At 38.9% G+C, this 24,004-nt stretch overlaps 1 protein-coding gene across 1 annotated transcript; it reads left to right on the forward strand.

The window, feature by feature from the left end:
• Nucleotides 1–202: 202 nt before the first annotated feature.
• On the forward strand, nt 203–22,105 carry LOC104569872 (uncharacterized protein F13E9.13, mitochondrial-like). Its single transcript, XM_088536518.1, has 6 exons — nt 203–325; nt 994–1,076; nt 7,349–7,529; nt 14,280–14,430; nt 16,240–16,367; nt 21,781–22,105. The coding sequence occupies exons 1-6, from the start codon at nt 253–255 to the stop codon at nt 21,969–21,971; spliced, it is 807 nt and encodes a 268-aa protein (XP_088392644.1). The 5' UTR covers nt 203–252; the 3' UTR covers nt 21,972–22,105.
• The last annotated feature ends 1,899 nt before the right edge of the window (nt 22,106–24,004 follow it).

The following is a 24,004-nucleotide window of genomic DNA, read 5'->3' on the forward strand; positions in this document are numbered from 1 at the left end:
AAACGCGCGGCGCGGGGCCGCCTTCCCGCGCGCCGCACACGTGGCCCCGCGCCGCGGCCGGGGCGGGGTCTGCGGGGGGCGCGGCGGGGCCGCCGGCCGGGCGGGCCGGGCCGGGCCGGGCGGGCCGCGGCGGGGCCGGGCGGCGCGGGGCGCCGCGGGGCGCGGGCGGGCGGCGGGGGCGGAGCCGGCGGCCCCGCGCGGAAGCGGCGCGGGGCGGAGCCGCCGCCATGACACCGCCCGGCCCCGCCCGCCATGGCGCCGCTGCGGCTCGCGGCGCGGGCGCGCAGCGCGGTGCTGGGCGTGCTGCACGCGGCCGCGCTGCCAGGTAAGCGCGGCGCCCGGCACGGCACGGCACGGCCCGGCCCGGCCCGGCACGGCACGGCACGAGCCCCGCATGGGGCGGCGCGGCTGGAGGCGCCGCTGGGCCGCGGGCCGGGCCTGGCCTGCGGAGGCGGCGGGCGGGACGCCGAGCGGGGCGGCGGCGTGAGGCGCGCGTGTCACAGGGACGTCCGAGCTGGTCTTAAGGAGAAGGCAGTGAATGGAGGCGGGTTCCCCGCGGAGTGCGCGTTCCTGTCGGGGAGCCCCGAAGAGCGGCCGTTGACGCTGCGGGTTAGGCTTGAAGATGGTTGAACTAACTTCGGGTTAGGCAGTGTGGAGCCCAGGCACCGTGCAGGCCCGCGGTGCGGGGCTCAGTGTCACTATAGAAGGATTAGCAGCACTGCCGGGGGCAACGATGGGCTAAAGGCAGACCCGTGTGATGGATGCTCCTTACCTCGGAGAGTTTCATTTTAAGAGCTGAGTGATGAGCCAATATGTCACTGAAGGGGAGGGAGGCCATGGAGCTGGGTCATGTGGAGGCACAGCAGCCTCTTGGCCACTTTACCCGTTCCTGTCTGTTTCACCAGGCCAGCCCTTGTAGTCACCTTACCCCAAAGCCTACTCCGTGCTGCTCCAATTTCTCATGCGCCAGGGTAAGCAGTGTTGTTTTTGCAGGGACACCAAGAAGTTTTCTTCCCTTGGCCCAGATCATTGACCAAACTTGTCAAGAGGCAGAAACGTACAGGGATGCTGGACTTGTAAGTATTGGCCTTCGTGTTTCCTGTGGCAGGGTTTATCTAAAGCTCCCTTTGCCTAGCTACTGACTTTTGAATCCAAGCATGCCTAGGATTTATTGAAAGCATCTTAAATGCTGAGTTTAAGAAGAAGTTGAAATCAAAGATGTAGCTTCAATATTGTGAGTGAGCTGCCTAGGTTTTGAAGGCAAAGCTGTTTGTGCCTGCAGGAGAGTTGAAAAAGCCACACACTTCAAGTTGCTGAAGTAGCCGAGCACACAGTTCAGTCACATGTAGTCTATAGGTTTCTCACACAGTTGTATTTGTGCTGCTTAGGATCTTTCCTGCCCATTTTAATCTTTTTGTCAGTAGTCCCCTATCAGAGAGCTTGCTTACTTGGCATATCTAGAGAAGACCCAAAAGGCCACTCTCAACCAGAGGCAAGAAAGACAGGTCCTATAGATGGAATTGCCATTGGACCCAAAATGGTGCAGTGATCCTAATAGGTCAGCAATTTTTAGGCAGAGTGCATGTCCTTTTGAAAAGTCAAGTTTGTTTTGAACATTTCATTGCACCTTGTCTCCATGCATTGGCGTGCTTTTTATTTGACTTACCTGCAGTATTAGACAAGTTTGCTGGTTTGGTAATGTGGTGTCCTAATATCCAAGATTTAAAGATGGCTTAAATGGGTAAGCAGTCAGTGCTCTGAGCTACTGTTTTCTGCAAAACTTCAAAAAGAAACACTCATCTGAAATATTTTTTAAGGCATAAATTTACAGGTAGAACAAGATTGATTCTAAACTTAACCTAAATTACAGATGGCCAAAGCCAAAAGTTTTGACTGCACTCAAAGTAGGTTATGAACAGAGCAAGGCTTAATTAGGAAAGACTCATGAGAAGTGAATTGTTGAAAGGATAAAGAGTTTGGGAGATTGATATTTACGTAGACAGGTTGAAGTGTCCAGTGGCCATGTGGAAGATGTCTACCTAGTGAAAATAGTCTTTAACTGCAAGATGCTGTGCAATAAGTCAGTATTCTTCCTTTTCATACTTTCTGAAAGAAAATTATGCAGAGTTGCTCTGCATTCTGTACTGTGACTTTGTCCTTTCTGTACAGTTATAGAAAAAATATGAGGTACAGTGTGATTTGATCTACATCAGAAGAGTGGCAAGTACTAGTTAGTCTGTCTTCCAATGGAGTTGTTACACGAATAATCTATAATTCTCTTAAAGCCATTGTCACACATTCCACACTTACCTATTTCCTTATATATTTGCTATACATTGAAACCTTTAACAGCAGCAAGAATGCACTAAATATTTGTAAAGTTGAGGGAGCCTAGAGATGAAGTTACTTTCATTGCCAAATTGTAAAAAGCCAAAACAAGTTTAAGAGAAAATTTAAAATCACTATTGCCACCGATGTTTTGTTTCTATTTTATACCTCATTGTCTTTTCAATAGTTGTAATGAAGCTTGCTGCTCTTCAAGGCTTCTCCTACTGTATTGCAATGACTGAATAGATCTTAAAACTGGCTCCTACTACACAGGTGCATGACAAAAACAATAATTTCTCTACAGATTTGGAGAAATTCCAGACTTAGTACATTTCCTTTAGGATTCTTAAGAACGTCAGTGTGTACTCCACAGGGGTCATGCTGAAGTTAGGTGTCTGAAATCATAGGTCCTGTACACAAACATCCCCACTATGGATGTATTCACTGATAGTAGTTCCAAATGCTGTTTACATTGTCTTTGAGACTTGTAACCATCTTCTTAACACTAGGAGATGTTAATATATTGTCTCAAGTTGTTTGAATTGGTGTAAATATTCAAAAATTTAGTATGTGGTCTCACTTGCAATTTATTGCACTTGGCAATACATTTTTGTGCAGAAAAGGTGACTTGTCCAGCACATTAGCAGCTCAACATAATAAATATGAGAGAGCTGTGATACTGAAACACAATAATGAAAACAAGTGAGTGTTCAGATAGCAAGCCATCTGTGCTCAAGACATTATCAGCTTTGTACTTGTATGCTGAAGAATGAAATTCCCTAGACAAGATTTTATAATCAGCAAATCATGAAACGTTATGATCCTTCCCATTTGTATCTGCTTTTGTTTAAAAAGAGTGATGCAAAAATATAGTGCAAGTTACCTAACTTTTATTCACTCAGTGCAGCCCGGGGGTTCATTCAATGAAGTTTGTTTTGTAGCCAGAAAAAAACAAAGTAAGCGTTCCCCTTAATTTCATTGACATAACTTGACAACTTCACCAGTTGCCATTATTACCTGGTTGCAGCTACTTGAATAGCTAACTGTTAAAGATACTCCTTTTCCAAATTTTTTGGATTTTTTGTTTGTGCTTTTAAAATGCAGTATTGAGTTTCAAGTATTATTATGCTTTGCACCAAGCAAGATTTTTCAGTTTGTTTCTTTTGCCAATACAGTCTCTGGAGATACCTCTGTTTCTCTTCCAATCAGCTTGATCCTTGTTTTATCTCTGTACTTGAAAAGATGGTTGCCAGGGTCTGTTCTACAATAGGGTTTTCAAAATAAATATTGTAAGCCTATGATTTTCTTAACTTCCATGGTAATTAGTGTTAAGGTAGTTCAGATTTAGTTTGAGACAGAGTAAGTATTATTTCTGTTGTAGAAACAAGTAGAAAAGTATCATCTGAGTTAATAGTAGTTAACTTTTCAAGACTTAGCTATTAGCAGATTTAAAATAATAACAGAAAAAAAGATATTCTTGTGTCTGCTTACCTAAGTTGAGATAGAGACTTTTGCTTAGGTAGAGTTTTTAAAAGAATTAATAGACTTTGGAAGCTATGCCTGGGCACAGGAGAATGCAAATGTGTCTGATTTTTATAGAGGCATATACCTGTGGTGGTGAAGGGGCGTTGTAACCATCTGAGCATTCACCTGCACTTGTTTAATGACTGGTATGAAATAAACAAAACCCCCTCTTCCTGTAGGAAACAGCAGCTGCTTTAAGCTGACATAGGTTTTTTATCAGTATGTGTATACTTGGAGATGGGATCTTCCTGTTAGGGGAAACATTGAGGTTAAAGTTACCAAAGGAAGTTATGTTAGATAAGGAGCTGACACTTATGCATGTTGCACTTTATATGGTTATAACCGTATATTTTTCTAGAGGCTTTTCTGAGGAGATATATGTGCATAGCTGAAGTGTTTTAAGAGGTTATTTCTGTAAGCAAAATAAAGCTAAGGAAATTGTTCTTTTATATAATGAGAGCTATTCAAATGACCTACTATCCACTAGCAAACTGTGATACAAGAGGCACTTTGTACATATATAATTCTTTAAATGTCATTCAAAGTATAAAGGAAGTATGTTGTTTGAGAATTATTGAAAATAAGGCTGTTCTACTTATAAAGCCGTGCAGAAATCATCTTAATATTCAATGGAAAAGAAACGCGGGAGGTATTTACTAGAATTTTATCTCTTACTATCCAAATAAATTCTGTTCTGGAGTGTCATAGAGTGACTGTTCCCATAGACTTCAGCAGTATAAGCTCAAGATCCAAGAACTTTAATTCAGCATAACTGTTTTCTTTCCACCATTTTAATTAGCTGTCTGATAGTATTGAAATCTGTTTTATATACATATAAATTCAATAAAAACAGAAATCTGTGGTGTTACATTTTTATACAAAAATATGAAAGAAAGCTTTGAGTTAATGCATCTGTAATTCAGCTCTCTGTATTGCAGAACATATGTTGTTCTTTTTTAATTAAACAAAACATAATCTGCAAAAGAACATAGTCTATCCAATGGTACCAGAAGAGTAACACATCATTGAAGTAAGACCAAGATTATTCACAGTAATCCTGGACTTTGGGGGCATAGAAACGGACGAAGTTGAAAAGTTTAAAGGAAGCATACAAAATCCCAGAATCTCCCCAGCTGTCTGACTTAGCCATTCATTTTGGACTAGTGTTCAGCAGGGTGTTTGTTTTACGCACAATAAAATGTACTAAGATATCTAATGGAATAATTTGCTTTGTGCAAACCTGACCTGTCAAAATAGAAACATTTCATGGAAAACTCAATTTTGCTGTAGTGCGCCAGTGAAATTTTGCCAGTTGGTTCTCCTGTTTCTTTGGCCCCTCATCTGGTTCTCTGGAAGCCTGGAGCCCGGTTCCCAGGTGCCTTGCATCCTGCTGAGGATGACTCTCAGCTACCTTGGGAGTCTGGGACACCTGGTTTGTAGGTCCTAACTCTTTGCCCACACAGTCCTTCGGGTGTACAGGTTTTGGTGAAGTCTGCCAAGCTGAGCATTCTTGAGCCCAGGACTGAAGGTTCCCAGGGTTTGTGGGCCGAAGGAGTCCCCTGAGTTTAAGGGCTTGCTGCTTTCTTTTTATTCTGTTCAGTTTCAAATCAGAATAAAACCAGATGTCAAACACTCAGGTCCTACCTTAATACTTTTCGCATGTATCTCTACTGACCAATGTCACTGTGTTACAGAAACTGACCTTATCTGGGTGTGCATGCAGACAGCGGGCAGTGCAGGGATCTCTCTGTTGTAACATTGAAGAATTCACTGGTTGGCAAGAGGACCCTTTGGTCAGTTCAGGTTTGCTGGACCACTGTGAACTGCATTCCAGTCTACTGAAAGTTAGTTACTTAATTCTGGAAGGCCTGTGGTTTTGCTGAGAGCAGACTTGAATTGTACAGTTGAATGTGAAAATACAAAACAAAGCGTGGATGCTTTGGCCAGTTGTCATACCTGGTTTTCCTTTGATTGATTGAGGTTTCTTGAGAGGCAACAAGTGGTACTTAGGCCGGATGCTGGGTGCTTGTAGAATTCGAGTGCTTGCTCCGTTATTAACAGGTGTCAACTTTATTTCAGGAGCATGTATTTTGTGTATATATATACATTTAGTTGCTTGGTAAAAGCAGCTGTGCTCTGGTGTCTTATCTTTGACTGTTTGTGGGTCTTGGACTTGGTCTTAATGTATTGCTTCAAGCGATATTAACGTTCTCAGTTTTCTTTTCCTGTTGTCCATGGTAGGTGTTCATTTAGGATGTCTGGTTTAGCCTATGATTCAGCCATTAAATGCTGACTGCATTTTATATACTGACTTGTCTTACTGTCAAAGAACTTCTAGAGCACCAGATAGATTAAAGAAGCATTATTTATGTAAATTTTAAGTATAAAAATAAGTATTTTTTCTTTCATTCTCTCTGTTAGTATTTATTTTATCTCTGGTGGTATTTTATAAATATATATGTATATGTTTCATTATATTTTTTTCTATTCTGATTCAGTTAGAATATCTTAGATATATAAACTCCTAAATTATAAGCATAACATTCCAGAGAAAATAGGATTTATTTTCTATATATACAGTGAATTTGTTTACTAAACTCTTTGTATTTTTTGACTGAAGCAGGTGAGAAATTTCTCGCTTAACATTCTAATTTGAAATGCAAAACATCAAACCTGAAATATGTTCCAAGACTCTGTTTTCACTCATATTTTTAGTTCTTGACATAATTATATATGAATTGTAGCTGTTGAGCATTTTCTACTGCATACTGTACAAATGATTAAAAAATACAAGGTACCAGATAATGTGCAAAGATTTTCAATAAGTCACATAAATTATATTGGCAGAGTATTTTATAGTCAGTTCACTGTTTGCTAAGTATATGCCCAGGTGGAATAAGAGGTACAGTAGATTATAAATGGCAATATCTTCCTTTAAGTAATTTTGAATCCAGAGTGGGAGAAATACAATTGTTAATGCAATGGTAATACATACTTTGGATATAATAGTCAAACAAGAAAATCCTTTATTTACCCAAAATAACATTTATCTTCTGTCATTAATTGAATTGAAAATTGCTTTGATTATCTAAAACCTCTGTTGTCCAAATATAATCAATACTCTGTATTCCACTTGGATAATTGAAGTTTGACTCTACACTATTTTTAATGAGGTATATGATTTTACTCTTTCGTCTATAGTTCACATTTTAGGACAGAGATCAAAGGAAACCTAATTGATAAATGTATAATTGAAATCACATTTATTTCTCTTCACGATTTCTTTCCAAATACCGTGCTGCTGATGAAAGCACCTTTACAAGTGGTTGTGTGCATCAACACAATTTAGTGTAGATAATTCTTCCTTTGAAGGAAAATCTTTAAACTTAGTGTGCCTTTTAATACAAATATCAGCATACTAGTAAACTAGCTCTGTTTTTTAAGTTCATTTTTTTCCCCGCAGTGTGACCATGTTTCTTTATAATAATCTCCACAGGATGGCTTGATAATAGAGAACATGCATGATCTTCCTTACACAGTTTGTCCCGGGCCTGAAATAACGGCAGCGATGACAGCGGTTAGCGCGGCGGTGAGACGAACCTGCCCGCGTCTCCCGCTGGGTGTCCAGGTTCTGTGCGCTGCCAACCAACAGGCCACAGCAGTGGCTCTCGCCGCAGGTACTGGAAATGACTCATCGCTTACTGCTGGGGTTTGCTGTGGCATTTACTCTCTGCAAATCGTGCACTGTACTAACAGAGAAGCCATGAGAAATGGGACATGAAAAGCTCACTGTACCCTGAAAAGGCAGAAATTAGATTTTGAGAAAGATGCCTCCTTGATTATAATAGATGATACTTGTGCACTGCTTCAGTAGCAGGCAGCTAAAAATCCCAAGGCCGCTGCTTTCTAGGTGAAACCTGTCTAAATGTAATGATTAGTTTAAACCTACTCATGTTTAAAAGCCATCTTTGGTGTAACTCTATTTACTTCAGTTAAATTATATTTGGGGATTAGTTTAACCCACTGTGATGAAGCATCCTCTTTCAGTATCTAACTATACATTGTTGCTACTACTGTTATCTATTAAAACTTTTTGTTTGTTTGTTTTTTTATGGATAAGTGGAAAAAAGCCTGCTGGTATGATGACTAAAAAATGAGTCTACTGTTAGTCAAATGACTTAAAATCAAAATGCATTTAGGGAAATTAAGTATTGATTGATCTGTCTGTGTTGCTTGAATCCTAGACTTGATAACCTTTGTTCTTCTACTCCTTTTGAAGCAGTTTTATTTTTTCATCTGTAACATTTCCTGTTTACAGATGGAGGTTGGTGTAATGTGGAAGGCTAGAACTGCTTATACACCTCACAAATTGAGGAGGAGCATACAGGGTATCTAGTGAAAGTGAAGTTGCACGTTTTTCTTGAATGTACAAATTTTTTAAACCGCAGAATCCTATATGAAAGGATATTGAAGGATATTTGTGTTAACTTAGAAGCTTATTTTGACTAAAACAATATGGACAAACTTATCTGCAGTGGCAGTTTTAATCAGGTTGAATATGTTCTAAAAATATTGAATTCCTTTTTGGTGTGTATTCTTGATAGTAGATGTGTAATCTGTTTTGAGTGTTTTTAGAATGTGAAGTTGACATGCTAAGGTATCAAGCTACTTGAAAAACATTCAGAAACAATTTTATTTTTGCAGCAAAACCTTTATGAAAAGTAAACTAGAAAAGATAGCAAAATCCTCTGTATTCTGTGTTGTAAGGATTGTATGCATGTTAGGATACTCAGGATGCTCATGCATTTGCAAGTGTATTTACACAGCTTATTTTATTAAAACAAAAATGGTCAGATTTCTATTGAGTTGTGCATCCCTTTTGGAAAAGAAGTAGATCACTAAATGGGAGTGTAACATGGGGATTATGTATTTCTCTTACTTCCCAGCAATTATTGGTGCAGGAGAGAATTCCTGGAGGGCTTAAGTTTTGCTCAGCTCTATTACTGTTCTAGACTGCTTGCTCTGTAACTGGAGAACAGCAGCTAGGAAAGACCAGGGTTTAATGCATTTCATTGCACTTCTCTAAGGATTATCATCTCAAGTTCAGTGAACAAGCAAAAAAATATATATATAATTTTAAGCAAAGACATTCTAAAGTGGAAGCTGTTTTGGAGGAAAACTTGGGAAGTTTTCCTGTATGACTTAGTAGCATCAGTACAATTTTAATGGTCTTTAGAGGCCACAATTAATAAAGCAGCCCCTGTAGGTTTTCACTGCAAAAATACTGGCCGAAGGTGTTCTACCTAATTATTTAAAACAAACAAAATAACAGACATGGCATCTCCTGCTACTACACAGTCATTTCTCTTCCTCATGAAACTCTTTCGTTTTTAGAAATAACACTTCCAAAGGAAGCTGAACAGGGAAACAGTAAGTGGTGTTTAGGTGTAGTTAACAATTTTCTTCTGTAAGAGGGGGAAAAAAACAGCACATTTCCAGTGTAAGTAGAAGGAACTCATCATCAGCGACATACGGTTATGCTAATAAAAATACTGCAGGTAATCAAATAGTAACAAATTAAATTCTTGAATATTACTAGCATATTAACAAATTATTGGATAATTGTGAAAATTACAACTACCAAACTGAAGGATGAGGAGCTAAGAGACTTTAGAAGTTTTTTTAAAATATCCATCTTGTTTCTTCACATTTGGGTGTTTGAAAATTGGGCACCTAAAGGAAAGAATACCACCAACAAATGTGTTCTTGTGGGATGCTTCAGCAAAATTGTGAGACTGGCTGGAAAGTAGTGGGGATCTTGGAAGAAAAGAGTCTGTGTTTCCTACTGTGTCTCCTACAACAACAAAAAAAACCCTGTCAACATGAGCAGTTTTTCAGGTCATCAAAAAACAGCCATTGAGCCAGAACAGTTGTTGTCAGTCTCGTTCCTGCCAGCTGTTGCCAGCTGTTATTTCAGTGCTAAATGCTCTTAGACTCAGAATCATCAGAGACCAGGCTTCAGTGAGATGTTTGCCCCAAAGGTATCAAACAGGCCTGACACCGGCTCCGTGTTTTCCCGTCATGGATCACACAGAGGAATGTTACTGTGATGGATTAAATATGGGCAGTCTTTCCCTTTCAGTTTTGTTTTCAGGAAGCTCTGTTAAAAGCTAGAGAATTTTCTTTGGTCTTAAAGGCTAATACAATAATACTAGCCCATATAAAAATTATTATCATTATATACACAAATAGTGGAGCAGATTCATGTCACACTTTCCCACTTAATTTTTATATTCTTTTAATGTAGACTTTTCAATTAAAAATATAGTGATATCTATAGACCTCAAAACGTGGACATAATACAGAAAAGTACAGTTTTATGTTTATATTTCTACTGGAAACCACCTTCATATTATCTTTATCGTATTATCTTCATTCTTTCCTGTTTTATGAAACTAAAATGCCTTTTGTGGAGAGGCAGATGATGACTGTGTCAGAATTTGTTTGCTAGGGTTACCATTCAATTGGTTCATTATTAACAGGTGGACCATGTGTTTTAAAGGTGTATAATTTCCTGTTTGTATATTCTGATTTAACTAACTACATCTGCTTGAGGTTGAAACTGAATGGTGCATATAAGTAGGGGCTTAGGAGCATTTGTAGAAGAGATAAAAATATAATTTTTGCCTTATTTATTTTTGCTTAGCAAACATTACTGGTTATCATTTTTCAATGCTCAGGATTGTCCAGTAAGTCTGGGTCAGGTTTTCTGCTTAGTGTTAGCTTTAACTTACTTATTTGTCAGTGTGTCTTGTTAGTTAACAAGAAGTTAACTATTTTGTATGCTTGAACTGATTGCTATGTACTAAGGCTGTTTGTTGTTGACCTAGTTCTAGATTACATGGCTTTGTTTTACTGAAAGTTTGCTAATTATGAAACACTTCATGCTAAAGAGGAAGACCTGTTTCTAAAGGAATCATCCAACAGCTTTCAGCTGCTATATATGTTTTTCCTTGCACTAATGAGATGTTCAGCTTGGCTCTAATCTAGCAGGGTAGGTCTTTGCAGAGCAGGTGCAGAGCCTTTATAGTACAGGAAAAATATGCTGATGAAATACCCTGCATCCTTTTGCACATATTCTGTGTTCCCTGTTACCAAAAGGTGGCAGTGATTGGAAGAGCTAAACAACTGACCCATCATTAATCTGAGGGGGACAAAGCTAATGATGAAAAGAACTTCCGAAAACATTGATGTTGTTGGTACCTTAGCCTAATCCTCTGCTGATCTTTGGGGCATAAAATGGTCCCTACAGCTGTATGTGAAGATACAGGGTGACACTTCCCATATTCCAGGTGCACCTCCTCATTGTATTTTGAGTCTGTGGGGTGGAAAACCCAAGCACAGGGGCCAGGGATGAGTTAGCATCTCCTGTTCTGATCACTTCTTCAGTCTGGGTGGTCGGGAGTGAGGACAGTAGTGCCCAGAACAAAATGAAATTTCTCTGCTCCTGGATGGGCCTGCGTTACATTCTCCATGAATCAGGACTCAGTCTCTAGAAGTTCAGCTTCTGCCGCCTCCAGCTGACCGTGCGAGTTCCCTGTGTTCTTTGGGGAGCAGGTTGATGAAATCCCGTGTGGAGGACTCAGCTGGGGATGCTGCCGCTCCCTGGCCTGGAGTTCTTACGGAGTGGGGAAGGAGCTGTTACAAATTGTCGTCCTGCTGTAGCAAGTCCAGCATCAGCAGGCAAAGTCAGTATTCCTCAAAGTTTTTTTTTTGACACAAAATTAGTGTTTTTCACATTGTTTTTGAATTAGGAAGTCAAAGAGAGCTGTGAGCCTGGAAATGCTCATAGGAAATAAGATGCCACCAGTAAATTTACCCTACAACATCTTGCCTTTGCGTAAAGCAGTTCAAGATTCAGCAGCAACCAGGAGTTGCTACCTTGTAGAGGCCAGATCCTATTTCCATGAGGCAGTAAATTCTGGCTTCCGTCTCCTTTGACACTGAAGGAAGGAACCTGCTGTAGAAAGGACTCTATAATGATCATATCTAGTTCACAATTTTATGTTGTTAAAATGCAGTGATTTGCACATTTGGAATATCTTAACATTTAAAGTAAAAGTAATATTTCCTACATTAAATCAGTCTTGCATTATTTTCTGACAGAGCAAAAGAAGTGTTTCAAACTCTGACATTTCTTTCTCTTAATTGTCAACTGTCATGGCAAGAAGAAAAAAAAATCTGTTTCATACAGCTGATAGATCTTCACAGCTGCTTAGGCAAAGCTGTGTAACTTTGGTTAAAGTGAGTGTGAAAACAATTACTAGGTTTTGAAAAAGAGACAAACTCTGTTTCCTTAAACAAGCCCTGCAACTGCTAGATACTCGATTCCATGTTCCTAATAAAGTCTTCAAGTTTTGTTTACTGTAGTTCATTGGAGGCTTCCTGTTCTTGTTTTCCAGTGAGATTACAAGGCGTTTTTTTGCTCCCATATAAGTCAGAAATGGAACTGCCTATTAACTATTTAACAGCTATTACTTTTCAACTTGCCAAATGTGAAAATAAGCAATAGTATCATTCTCACAATTTTATGAGCCTAAAAATGAATTCATTAGTGGAATCCGATTATGGCTTCATAAAACAGAAGGGTAATGATTTGGTGCCTGCACCATATTACTGGTGGTTAAAATATGTGTCTCAGTAGTGCCCAAAGATCCAGATAGAGCGTGCAGCTCTGTTGAACTAAGTATATTCTAGTGTTTAGGAAGAAGTCCTGAATTCCTTAAGCTAAGGAAACACGTACCACGTATCCTGAAACAACATGCAAAGAGTGATATCAGTAAGTAGTCTTACCGAATGGATAGTCCTTGCCCTCAAGTGGAGGTTATGATTGCTGAGAATTGAACAGATTTCTAGACTTTGTGGTGGTCTTATAATGGCAGGAGAACTGATTTATCTTATTTAACTCTGAAACACACTGTAAACTTGAGTCTATTTAAATAGAACTTAGAGCTTTTGTTCCTAGGTACAGAAATCTCAGTCTAGTTATGTGCACTGCATTTCTTGCCAAGTACCTACTCGTACCTTTATACCTGTGATGCATTCATGTCTTTGGACCCTGAGAACTCTCTGTGTCTTTAGCTGCTGCTCTGAAGAAGCAGGACAATTCGCATTTGGTTGCTAAGCAATACAGACTCTCTTGTGCATAAGCGTCTGTCTCTGCAACTTCAGGGTTTTTGGAAGGAAATTGAAATTTAGCTTTTAAAATAAACAGATACCTTGTCATTTGATAAATATATTGTAAAGATCCGATTTATGTTTATGTTGGAAATATGTTAAGATGAGGCCTCTGTTGCCTAAGCAGTTGCCTGGGAGGTAGAATTGCAGGCCCGATGGCTGCCTTTCCCTGAGGCCGTTTCCTTGGTACGATGTCAGCTCCAATTAATTGTGCTGCTCGCTCCAAAACTGGAGAAGCAGCAGAACTTCAGAAGAGCCTGGGAAAAAGCTCTAAAGCTGGGAGAGCAGCACAATCTGCAGAAGAGTAGTGCAGTCTTTACACACGTGTTAAGTGACAGGTGGAACAAACTTCAGGGCTATGGAAAAATTAGAGGGGAGTGAGGTATTCTATAAAAGAGTGAAAATTCTGTTTTCTTATGCCTAACCACTGTTCATTACACCATAGCCCAAGGCATTGGTATTTTCAACACAAAAATATTTCAAGGGTGTGTAGCACTACCTGATAGTAGGTGAATTACCTCTGCAAGGTCATTTTCTGTTCTCAGCCTTCCTCTAAAGCATTCCTCTCACAAAAGCTTCCTGACTGAAAAAACAGGAAGCTAAGTCGTCGTGCTGCTAAGTTGTGGTAGAGTTGATGCTGACAGTAAGTTTGGAGAAGAGTGGAAAATCTTCCTTTCTTCCTTGTGTGGTCTTCCTGTACCTTTGTCACAACTCAAGAGGTAATTTGTTAATGCAGTGCTGCATGGAGAACCCAAGCTGCATTCAGACAGAGAGTCAAATAAGTTATATATAATGCACCACAGGTCTCATTTTCTCACCTAACTTCCTAAAGAAAGAACATCTATGCTCTTCTTCTCTCTGCCTCGATGTCTCTGATATTTTATAACCTGTTGGCCAATTTTAGTCAAATTTAACAAAGGAGAACAACTTGGGAAGGAGGAGGTCATATAATGAAAGTGAGTGTCTGGCAAAACGAGAGACCCAAGTTAATGCCCCTTTTTGCCTACAAGCCACATCGTTAGGGCAAAGGATTATTCTTTTTGATGTGTCTCGCACAGCAAGGGGCAGGGCTCGCAGTTGTGTTGAAACTAAATAGTAGGCTGTTGAGGTGTTTTGTTTGCTTGGTTTTAGTTTTTCTGTTTTTCAATCTTCAGTTTTGGCTAAAATATTCTGATTTTTTTTTTTTTCAGGTCTTGATTTCATCCGAGCTGAAGGGTTTGTGTTTTCACATGTTGCTGATGAAGGGATTATAAATGCCTGTGCAGGCGACCTGCTACGGTACAGAAAACAAATTGGAGCAGAAAACATTCAGGTTTTTGCAGATATTAAAAAGAAACATAGGTAAATAGAGCAATATTTTGTATAAATGTTAATGTAAGAGTGATCAGATGTTTTTCTCCATTTTCTGTTTTTTACTTCTATTTAGTGTCAGAAGAGTTAATAATATAGGGAGAACTTCATTATTCAAACAGGGTCTTGTAGTGCTATTAGGGGAAGTGTTTACAGATAAATTTGTACCTATAAGCCACAGGTTGCTGCAGCTATGAGATTTACAGTTGTTTAACCTCTAGGATTTGTAATGGCAGGCTGTAAATATCTTGCAGTTGGTATCAGGTGAGATGTTGTATCATCAAATACATGTCTGTTATGTTTAAATAAATTTTCTTTCAGGAGGCTAAGCATCCAAGGTAATTATTAGTTATGCAAGCAACTTGCCACATACAAAACATCTAAATCATAAGATTTTGGCACTTAAGAAAGCTTTTCTTTTTTTTTTTTCTTTTTTTTTTTTTTTGTCATACTAACAATGCTGGTTCCTTCTACTTAAATCAGTGCTGTCTGTGTACAGATCATGTTCCATGATTATCAAACAGAAGGAACTTATGACAGATAAATCCAGCTTCTCCTCTACTCATATTTTATCATAGTAGTCACATGGTACTTTTAGCTATTTATATGTCACTCTTTATTTTTTTTCCAGAAGCACTGTTCAAATGTTATGTATTATACATGCTAAATAACCTAATTAAAATGTTTGTGTGTAGTATATGGGTAATCGTGGGAATAACCTGAAGTTCTTAAACTTAAAGATTTTCTTCTATAAGCTAATTATTTCAAAATATAAAGGACACATGCAACATAGTCAAATTAAGCTTTAAGGTTCTTCAAAGTGGTTTCTTTCTAATCTTTTCTTTATAGTCTAACTATTTGATAATTCATTCACTCCTTTACGGCTACCCTCCATATGCTAGTCTCCTGTACACCTTATTATATGTATTATATAGTTATCTTAGGCCTCCTTTATGCAACTGCAAAAGAGGAATTAGTATCCTTACTTTTGCGCCCGCACCAGGAGTGCAAACCCTGCAGAACGAACATGTGCTTCTTTACAGGGCAAAGCACAGGCTGCCCCAGGGCTGGCTCCATCCTCTGTCATCACGTATCGTTGTGACAGACTGGCCTTAGTCATTGGTGTTTCTGTATTTCTGTTCTAAGTAGAAAAGAGAAGATGAGTTGTTTAACCTTCAATGGCTAGAATTCTTTCAAAGTTTAGAACTGTTTAAGTCAACATTTGTTATTGCTATAGATTTTAGGTAAAGTGTTTTCCCTGTGGACCAAGGACTGCTCTTTCACAGATAAGAGGCAAGTAATTGGAACTGCTACAGGAAGATGGTTCCTGTGACCATTACAGGTAGTGAGTTTACTTCATGTTAGTTGAACTTCATGAGATGAGGTGCAGGGTATTAATTCAGCTCCACATAACGGATTCTGATTCATGAATGGCCGAACATCCCTGATTCCCTCCTGGAGTTGGGGAAGCCGTGTGCAGCCAACCCTTCTGAAATGCAGGTGTGCTTGATAGATCGCTCTTAGCAATTGCTGTTTAGAGACAGAGAGACAGAGCAAAGACCCAGAGCAGTAGGTCCATCCGTTATGATACTGAGGGAAATGCTTTTCTTTCCCTTCTCTCTTGTTCATATTGCAGTCTCACTTCCTATTTTAAAACAGAGCGCTTACCCTCTCTTAAAGCCTCGCTTGAGTTGTTCTGACAGCAGGGAAGAGAAAGAAAAGCAGTCTAAACATTCAACAAGATGGATAACAAATGTGTGCACCGCGAGTAACCAGAGGGTCCATTCCCGCTGTTTCCAGTGCTCACGCTCTGACGGCAGATGTCAGTGTCGCCGAGACCGCGAGGGCGGCCGAGCTCTTCCTGGCTGATGGGGTCGTGTTGACGGGAACGGCGACTGCAGCGCCCGCCGATCCGCAGGAGCTGAGAGGTGAGAGCTGGCGTGCCAAGGCCGGGCGACAGGCATCTGGAAGCTGATCTGAATCAGCTTCTGGATTAATGTAGTGGGAAATCTATATATCTGCTTTTCCTGAGAAAAGGAGGGGAAGAAAAGAAACTCGCTTTTGATTTTGGTTTGATTTGATACAGCAAAGCTATTGTAACTGAGGTTCTATTTAGTTTGTCAGTGGTATGTATCTAAACAACGATTTGGTATGATAAAAATGAAAATTATGTCAAGATTTTATAAAATGGAATGATACTGAGATTGACATTATTATACAAAAAGGTTCAATTTCTGAAAAGATTTAGTATAATAAAATTATGTCATCCTTATAAAAAGTTAATTTAAAGTGAGAAAGAATCTTCTCAGTGGAAAGATTGAGATCTTCTGAAATGGAGGCACATGTATGGAGGAAGGGAACATTTGAATTTGGTAACATTCTCAACTACTTAGAATATTTTCAGAAAGTGTACTACTTCACTGCTAAAGGATTATATGATATTTACATTATTTTGTATGCTGTGAACTTCTTATGAAGGGAGGCTTGTGAATTCTGACCTTTGCAGAAGTGCTTGCATGATTCTTCATGTCTTTCTATTGGCATAGATTTGGACTATCTTCATGAAACTAATTGCTCCCATCTGGAATTTTCATTCTGCATTAATGGCTTATTTTAAATTAGACTAATGGGTTGATTTTGAGAGTTTGTCTATATAAAGAAGTACATTAAGTACATACCATGTATATTAAAGTATATTCACCTGTCTAATTTGGAGTTTGAAAACATGCTAGCTATAGCATTAGCTAAAACAAGTTCAAAAAATACCACTTTTATTCAAGTGTGGCCAAGTTACAAGAAATATTGGACATCCACAGCTGCCTTTGAAGCGATTTCTGTTCCAAGTTCAGTGATGACTAGTGAGGATCAATCAGCAGAATTAATTAGTGCATGCTTGATCAAACTTAAAACAGTAGTACCTTTGGCAAAAAAAAAATTTGAAGGAGGAAAGATATTAATATGGGCTCTCTTTCTTTAACATATTCTGGTCTAAACCACCCAGTTGCTATTCTTTCTTTATTATTATTTAAGAGAAGAAAAAGCAGATGAGAAGCATACTTTACTTTCTTGCTGTGGAGACCTGGGGCCTCATACACTTGGAATAATTTGAAATCATTCGACTTTTTTGGTATTTACCCATATCATACATGTTTATCAGCATCTAAAAGACATGTTGAACTTGTTAATATTGATTTTCATTTTATATACATTAAACAAACTGTTGGCCAAAGAAAAGATGATAAGAGAATATACTTCAGTTCAGCAGTGTTAAAAATAAAATGATAGTTTGGGGTGGATACTGAGCTCATGAACTAGTTGGGATTTTTTCATACCATAAACTAGAAATGATACATAGAACAAATCATGCTGAAAGCTAGGTATATTTTAGAGGCTGCAAAATTTCATTGATCTAGTGTTTTCTCACTGCCTTCAATTAATGTCACATCACTTTTAATGCAGATTACATTTAAAAAAATGAGTATAATAAGTCTTATGGCAGTTCTAGGGTAAATTCTGTTTTCCAGTACATGCATGCAAGTTCCATTGATTTCATGCATCGGAGAGCAGAACGTGTCCTGTAGGCCCATAGGTTTTTTTCTATGACATGACCCCAACGAGACAACAGTATGAATTATTATTTTCTTTCCTGTTGAAAAAATGTCATTCTCAGTCTTGTTGTCTTTTGGGGTGCAAAGAACAAAATGAATCAGAGTTGGCAGCTGTAATGAAGTACACACATAAATTTTATATTTGGATTTGTTCTACGAAGCAAGAATCTGAGGCTCATGGATTTACGTTACTCAGGTCACAGGATTTTGAGACATTAACAGGCCATCTCATGAGAAGGCTGTTGGCTTAACACAGTTAAGAAAAGAATTGAAAATCAATATTCCAGGGTATAAGGAAATGACAAATCAGGCACATTTGTGTCTCCAGATTCTTAAAAGGAATCTGATCTGCAGTACACAAAAGTTGGTGTTGTCATGGGTGAAATTTTGCATTTCACGTATTTATGCAGTACTGGAAGTTCTGCATTACGATGCTACACACAATTGGGCACCTTTCATCACACTGCAAAGCATCTCTTGAAAGCAGAACCAGAAAGACAGATGAGATTTTGTCATGTCTCTCTTCCAGCTTTGTTGTGCAGTAATGCAGAAGTCTCTTTGCTGTTGTGTCAGTGTGTTAAATTGACTGATTTGCGATGGGCTATGGGAAATGAGTGTTTCCCTGTCAAGCCAGAGAACGGTATTCAGTATGGTTTTGTTTGTAGTTGTTTTGCTACCTTCTCGTAGGCAACTATCAATGTTACTCTTTATGGCAACCGGCAGGCTTTGCTGCTGCAGTGAGCACCGACCTTCCTATAGAAAAACTTTGGTTTCGGCACGTGTGCCAAGGCATCGTGGTTGCTCACAGGAGCAGGAGATCTAAAAACTTAATGTTGCCTTCAGGTCATTAAGGAGCAGGAATTATAGCTGAGCTTTTTGAATTACAATTAATTTATTTAACAGACCATATTTCCATTTAAGAGGTTATATGACTTTGTTCCAGTTTGTTACGCTGTAAAAAGGTTCTTTGATTGGGGAGAGTGAATATATCAGGTTTGCTGTTTGAGTATATATGCTTTCAGCTTAAATTCCTGATTCAAATCCAGTCCATATTTAAGTGATCAAAGCCTTTGTATAATGATGCCCATTTACTGTTTTCTGTGAACAAAGTGGATGGTCTTGGCTGAGTAACCAGGGGACATTACAAAAACCAACAGCTGGCTCTGGCTGTCGCCTCATTTGTAATCATTCATATAGGGCATCAAGGCTGATTCGCCCTCCCACATTTTGATGGTCTGTTTAAGTCAAAATAGAGGCTGCTGCCTTTGCAGTTCCCTCCTGTAGATAAACAGGAGTTGTAAGTCTCTGATCTGTACTTTTTGTAAGCCCGAGATTTAATGACAGGAAGAAAGTCCTTTGAATATAAAAGCTAAAATGTGTTACAGTGGAGCATTACCATAAACAGTGCTGTGTACGGTACAGTGATTACTGCATATGAAAAAGCTGTTAAAGAAGAGTAGTCGAGCAAGTTATTGGCCCAGTGGTGCTTATTTTTACACTGCTCTTTGCCATTGTTTTCAAGCTAGGAGCATTTGGCCTTTATTTCATGTAACTTGTGCATACCATAGTTCAAATGCTTTCATTGTGCTTTGCAACCAAGCACTATTTCATATGATTTTATTAAAGACATGTCTGCAGATGTGCTGCCACAAGAAAGAGCACAGTGCCCTCTAGTTACAGTTTATTGAAGTAGAGAAATATGCAAGTTCTGTAAATGCTGGGATCTGGTTGTTTTAACATCACAAAATTGTCTCCTTTTCTCTCTGTGTCAGAAAATATTATCAGAGGAAGAAAGCTGAAAAACATTTTAAACAAGGCTGTATGTTTGGAGACATCTAGCAGTGACTGAACGTCACTGTGCAGAAGCGTATCTCACTGCTGTTGCTTTATTTTCTTTTACAAGTTAGAATTTGCATTAACAAAGCCAATAGACAAGTCATTTTACACTAATCAACTTTAGGCCTTGATGTGTTTGGAAATGACTTAAAAGTAATGTCTGCAGCATACTTAATAAGGTAACCGAGGCTTATTAGAGACGGGGCACTCCCGTTGCCTGTCTGAGGAGAGGAAGAGCTGCGTGTGGACAGCACGTGTCACCTATGGAGCACAGCAGGCGCTGGATTTCTTGCTCTATGGAGAAGCTTGGGGGTTTGGGGTAGTTTCATCAGTCTCAGGTTTTGTTGTTGCATCTTTGCCCTATAGGGCTATCCTTTTGTCTCTCACCCTTGTGATCACGCCCTGTTTAATCTTTTGGTTCTCTGTTTTTCCTGCTGATGGGTAATAAATATATGCACAAATATGTGGTCAGTTGTAGCACCTTTGTGAATCTGTGTAAAGCAGATTTGATGTTCCTAAAAGTACGTAAATGCTATATATATTTTTTCTAGAAGGGAAGTTCATTAACAATACTATAAATAATTAAAATAGGAATTTTTTTGTTGTTGTAAAAAAGGCTTCCATTACTTTTATTCTTTTGTCTTCAGATGGTTGCAGCAACTGGTTGTCGGTCTTAGATGAAGAAACAGTAGGATGTGTGACCTAAAAAGAATTGTGGTTTAAATGATCCCCTTTCTTTAGTGAAGTAGTCTTCCCTGAAGCACTGTATTCTTGCTTTCTGGTAAACCAACTGGAGTCCGTATGACCACTGCTTGCTTTCCTACTTCCATGTTCCCTGGAATTTATTGTGAAGTCGAGAGCCATGTTACTTTTCCTTTTCATGTAAATAAGGCCCCCCTTTTTTTTTTTTTTTGTTTTTGCTTCTTCACTGAAGATGTTCTGCAAGATAACCACATAGCATAAATTCAGCAAAGAAACCTGGCAGGAATATATACCAGACCAACTACCATTATTATGCTTTGACATGCTGATGACTGAAGAACTGTAATGAGCATAGTCCTACTGGGTAGTTCTGTCATTCTAATAATCCTCCCACATGTTTGCAAAAAAGAATATGAGCTAATACAATAAATGCAGAGAAAGAACAGCATCTTGCTCTTATTTCTGTGTTTTCTTTCTTCATAGGAAGATCTTTCAGGGGTCCAGGTTTTAGTTGTTTTAAGGTGAAAGGAAAACAAGAAGCAGTTAAGAGTCTGCAAGAGGCAGGGTGGCTCCAGCAGGAGGAAATCCTCTGTTAAGGCAACGGACCTCATTTGTCTGGAAGCTGTATCGAGTGCTGCAGCAATGCGATCAGTGAACTGTAGCTCTTTCCCATGTATGTGTAGTGCAGTGGAGCCTCTGAGTGTGATGGTAGCAGTTGCTTAAGTGAGGGTCCAGGGTGCAGCAAAAGCCATGCTGGTCCTGCTGTGCAAAGGCCTCCCGGATCCAGTGTCCCTTCTCACCAGGGGCATGGGATACGGATGAATTTATGCAGGAATGCAGTTGAAGGCAGTGTATTCTGTGCCAAGCAATTTTGCTGGATGTTGATCCCCTGAGAAGGAAGGGGGATATGGGAGTTTTAAACCCATCTTCCCATAGCACTGAAGCTCTGCTCTGAAATGTCCCCAGGAATGCTGTTTTGCAGGATTTCACATAACGACAGAATGCAAAGCAAAATGATATTTTGTTAACAGTTGCTCAAAGCTGAAGGTGGTTTCCCTAAAGAAGCTGTTTTCTCCTCTAGTAAGAGTAATTAAACCATGATCTGAGTTTCTTGACACTTACCTTGGTGGAATTTTAAAGATTGGACAGAGGAGGTCAGAGGACATAACTCTGATACTGGTTTTCTTCATTTCAGAGGTTAAACATGCCGTGAAGATTCCTGTGCTGATTGGGTCTGGGGTGACTCTGCAAAATGTGAAGAATTACTTGGATGCAAATGCCTTAATAATTGGTTCGTATTTCAAGAAAGAAGGTTACTGGGCAAATGGTGTTGATCCTGACCGAGTAAATAGATTTATGGATCACATAAGAAAACTGAGAGAATGAGTTTGTTAGCAAACAATGTCTCTTGTTTGTATGTATGAAAAATGAAGTTTGATACATTATACAGAATTAAAACACGAATGTGTACTTGAAGGGCTAGTAACATTAAATGAAAATGCCTATCATCTCCATACATAGTTGGGAACCAAATGACGCTATAAAATATGTGGGTGTTTGTTTCTAGGCATCGTATTTCTGAGGTATTCAAATCCACAAATTCAAACTTTGTTGGCTTGTGTAATATACCCTAAATATAAGTAAAATGCTTATGGAGTTTAAGCATTTTTAGTAAATATTCATCAGAAGATGAGCTGAGCTTTCCTTCACTTGTGAGTGCAGTAGGACACCCTAAATTTACAGCTAACAGTATTGTAAATCGGACAAGTTAATTAGCCTTTCAGTTTCCCTATCTGTAAAATGATGATAATAGTACCTACATCACAGGGGGGTTGTAAGACATAATAAATGAATGAATGTATGCACTTTCATCTCCTCAAATGAAGGGCTCTATTAAAGTTCAAGATCATTATTTTTTCATTAGAATTATGCATTTGTTAGAAAAAAAATGTAATAATTGTATACCATACAAAAATTTAAAATAATTGGGAAATTGATTTACTTATAATACTTATTAGAGAATAAATGCAAATATATAATTACACTTTAAGTAGAGTTGGAATTTATTCAAAATGTTTTCACAATTTTTTTAATAAAGGTTCATTGCTATTTTTCAGCAAGTTCCTACAGCTTTGTACCTCTTCAGACTAGTAGGAATGTTAACAACTGCCAGGTTCCTTCCTATACACACAGGTGTAATTATGATTGAAGCCTTTCTACGAAAACTGAAAGGTAAATACAGATTTTCATTTTTCCTGTAAAATGTGGGGGAAAATATGATGGTCTCAGTGTGTATATTATAAGAGATTGCACTTCAGTTTGATCTTTAAGCTCTAAGGAAGTTTAAAAAAATAACAAAGAGGATCTGTTGTGTTGTGGATGTATAAAATGTGGGCATATGTTTCCATTCCTTGGGACTGTGAGCTAAGTTTGTCCTCTGGGACCTCTTTCTCCTTCCTTGACAGCTCTACATCAGACTTCTGCTAATCCTAGTGCAAGTGACATTGTATATACCAAAGCAAGTATAAAAACTTTTTGTGTGTGTGTCAGCTAGCAATTCTTCCCTGAACAAAAGATGCATCCTCCTTACAAAGGCAGAATTAGATTTTTTAGGAAATTTAGTTTTGTTAATGTAACAATGATTCCAAAACATTGTAGCCTGAGACAAAGTCTTCTCTTCAGGTGCTGTTTCTCTGGAACAGTTTGTCTCCCACCTTGCTCCCCTCAGGAGTAGACAAATGTCTTTGGTATGCTGGCTTCCTACAAAACACATTCTTTAAGACCCCAGGACAGCCTTAATGTTCTGTTTACCTCCCTTTTCTTCCCAAGCAGACTGACAAAATTTCAGTGCACAGAAATCTTTCAGGTGCCTGTTTGTTGTGTCTGGCGCTACTTTTTCTAAGACCATATTTACACAAGCATTTTAATTTGCTCTATGTTTGCATTTCCATCCAAAGACGTTGTTCCATCCCAGCCACTTGTCCCCATCATTTCTCTTCTGACTGCGCTAGTATTTGTTTCCTCAGGAAACAGATTGTAGCTGAAAGTTAACCTGGCTTTGTACCAGCGACATGCATAAAGGTAGTTAGATCATCTCGTTTTTCATTCCATTTCCAGCTATAAGTCCAAGCTGTAGGTATAGGCAGTGCGCAAGTATTTGAGGATCTTAAAGATACTTTCTAAATCTTTTTTCTTTGCATCCATTCAGTCTCTGCATATTTTGTATATAACTGTGCTCACCAGGTAAAGTGTTGATCTGATTTCTTATCTAGGTTAACGTAAATTATGAATTTCTTGTTACATCTTCCTTACTGTGGGAAAAAATACCCTATGAAATAAAGAATGAGTTCAGTCATTAGTAATATCTGTGTGCTTAAATCATACATATTTTTCACCTTTGTGTATTCAGGACTATTTCA

This window comes from Tinamus guttatus, unplaced genomic scaffold (genome assembly GCF_059628265.1).
Source record: "Tinamus guttatus ecotype Peru unplaced genomic scaffold, ASM5962826v1 Tinamus_guttatus_pri_ptg000674l, whole genome shotgun sequence".
In the NCBI taxonomy this organism is placed as follows: domain Eukaryota; kingdom Metazoa; phylum Chordata; class Aves; order Tinamiformes; family Tinamidae; genus Tinamus; species Tinamus guttatus.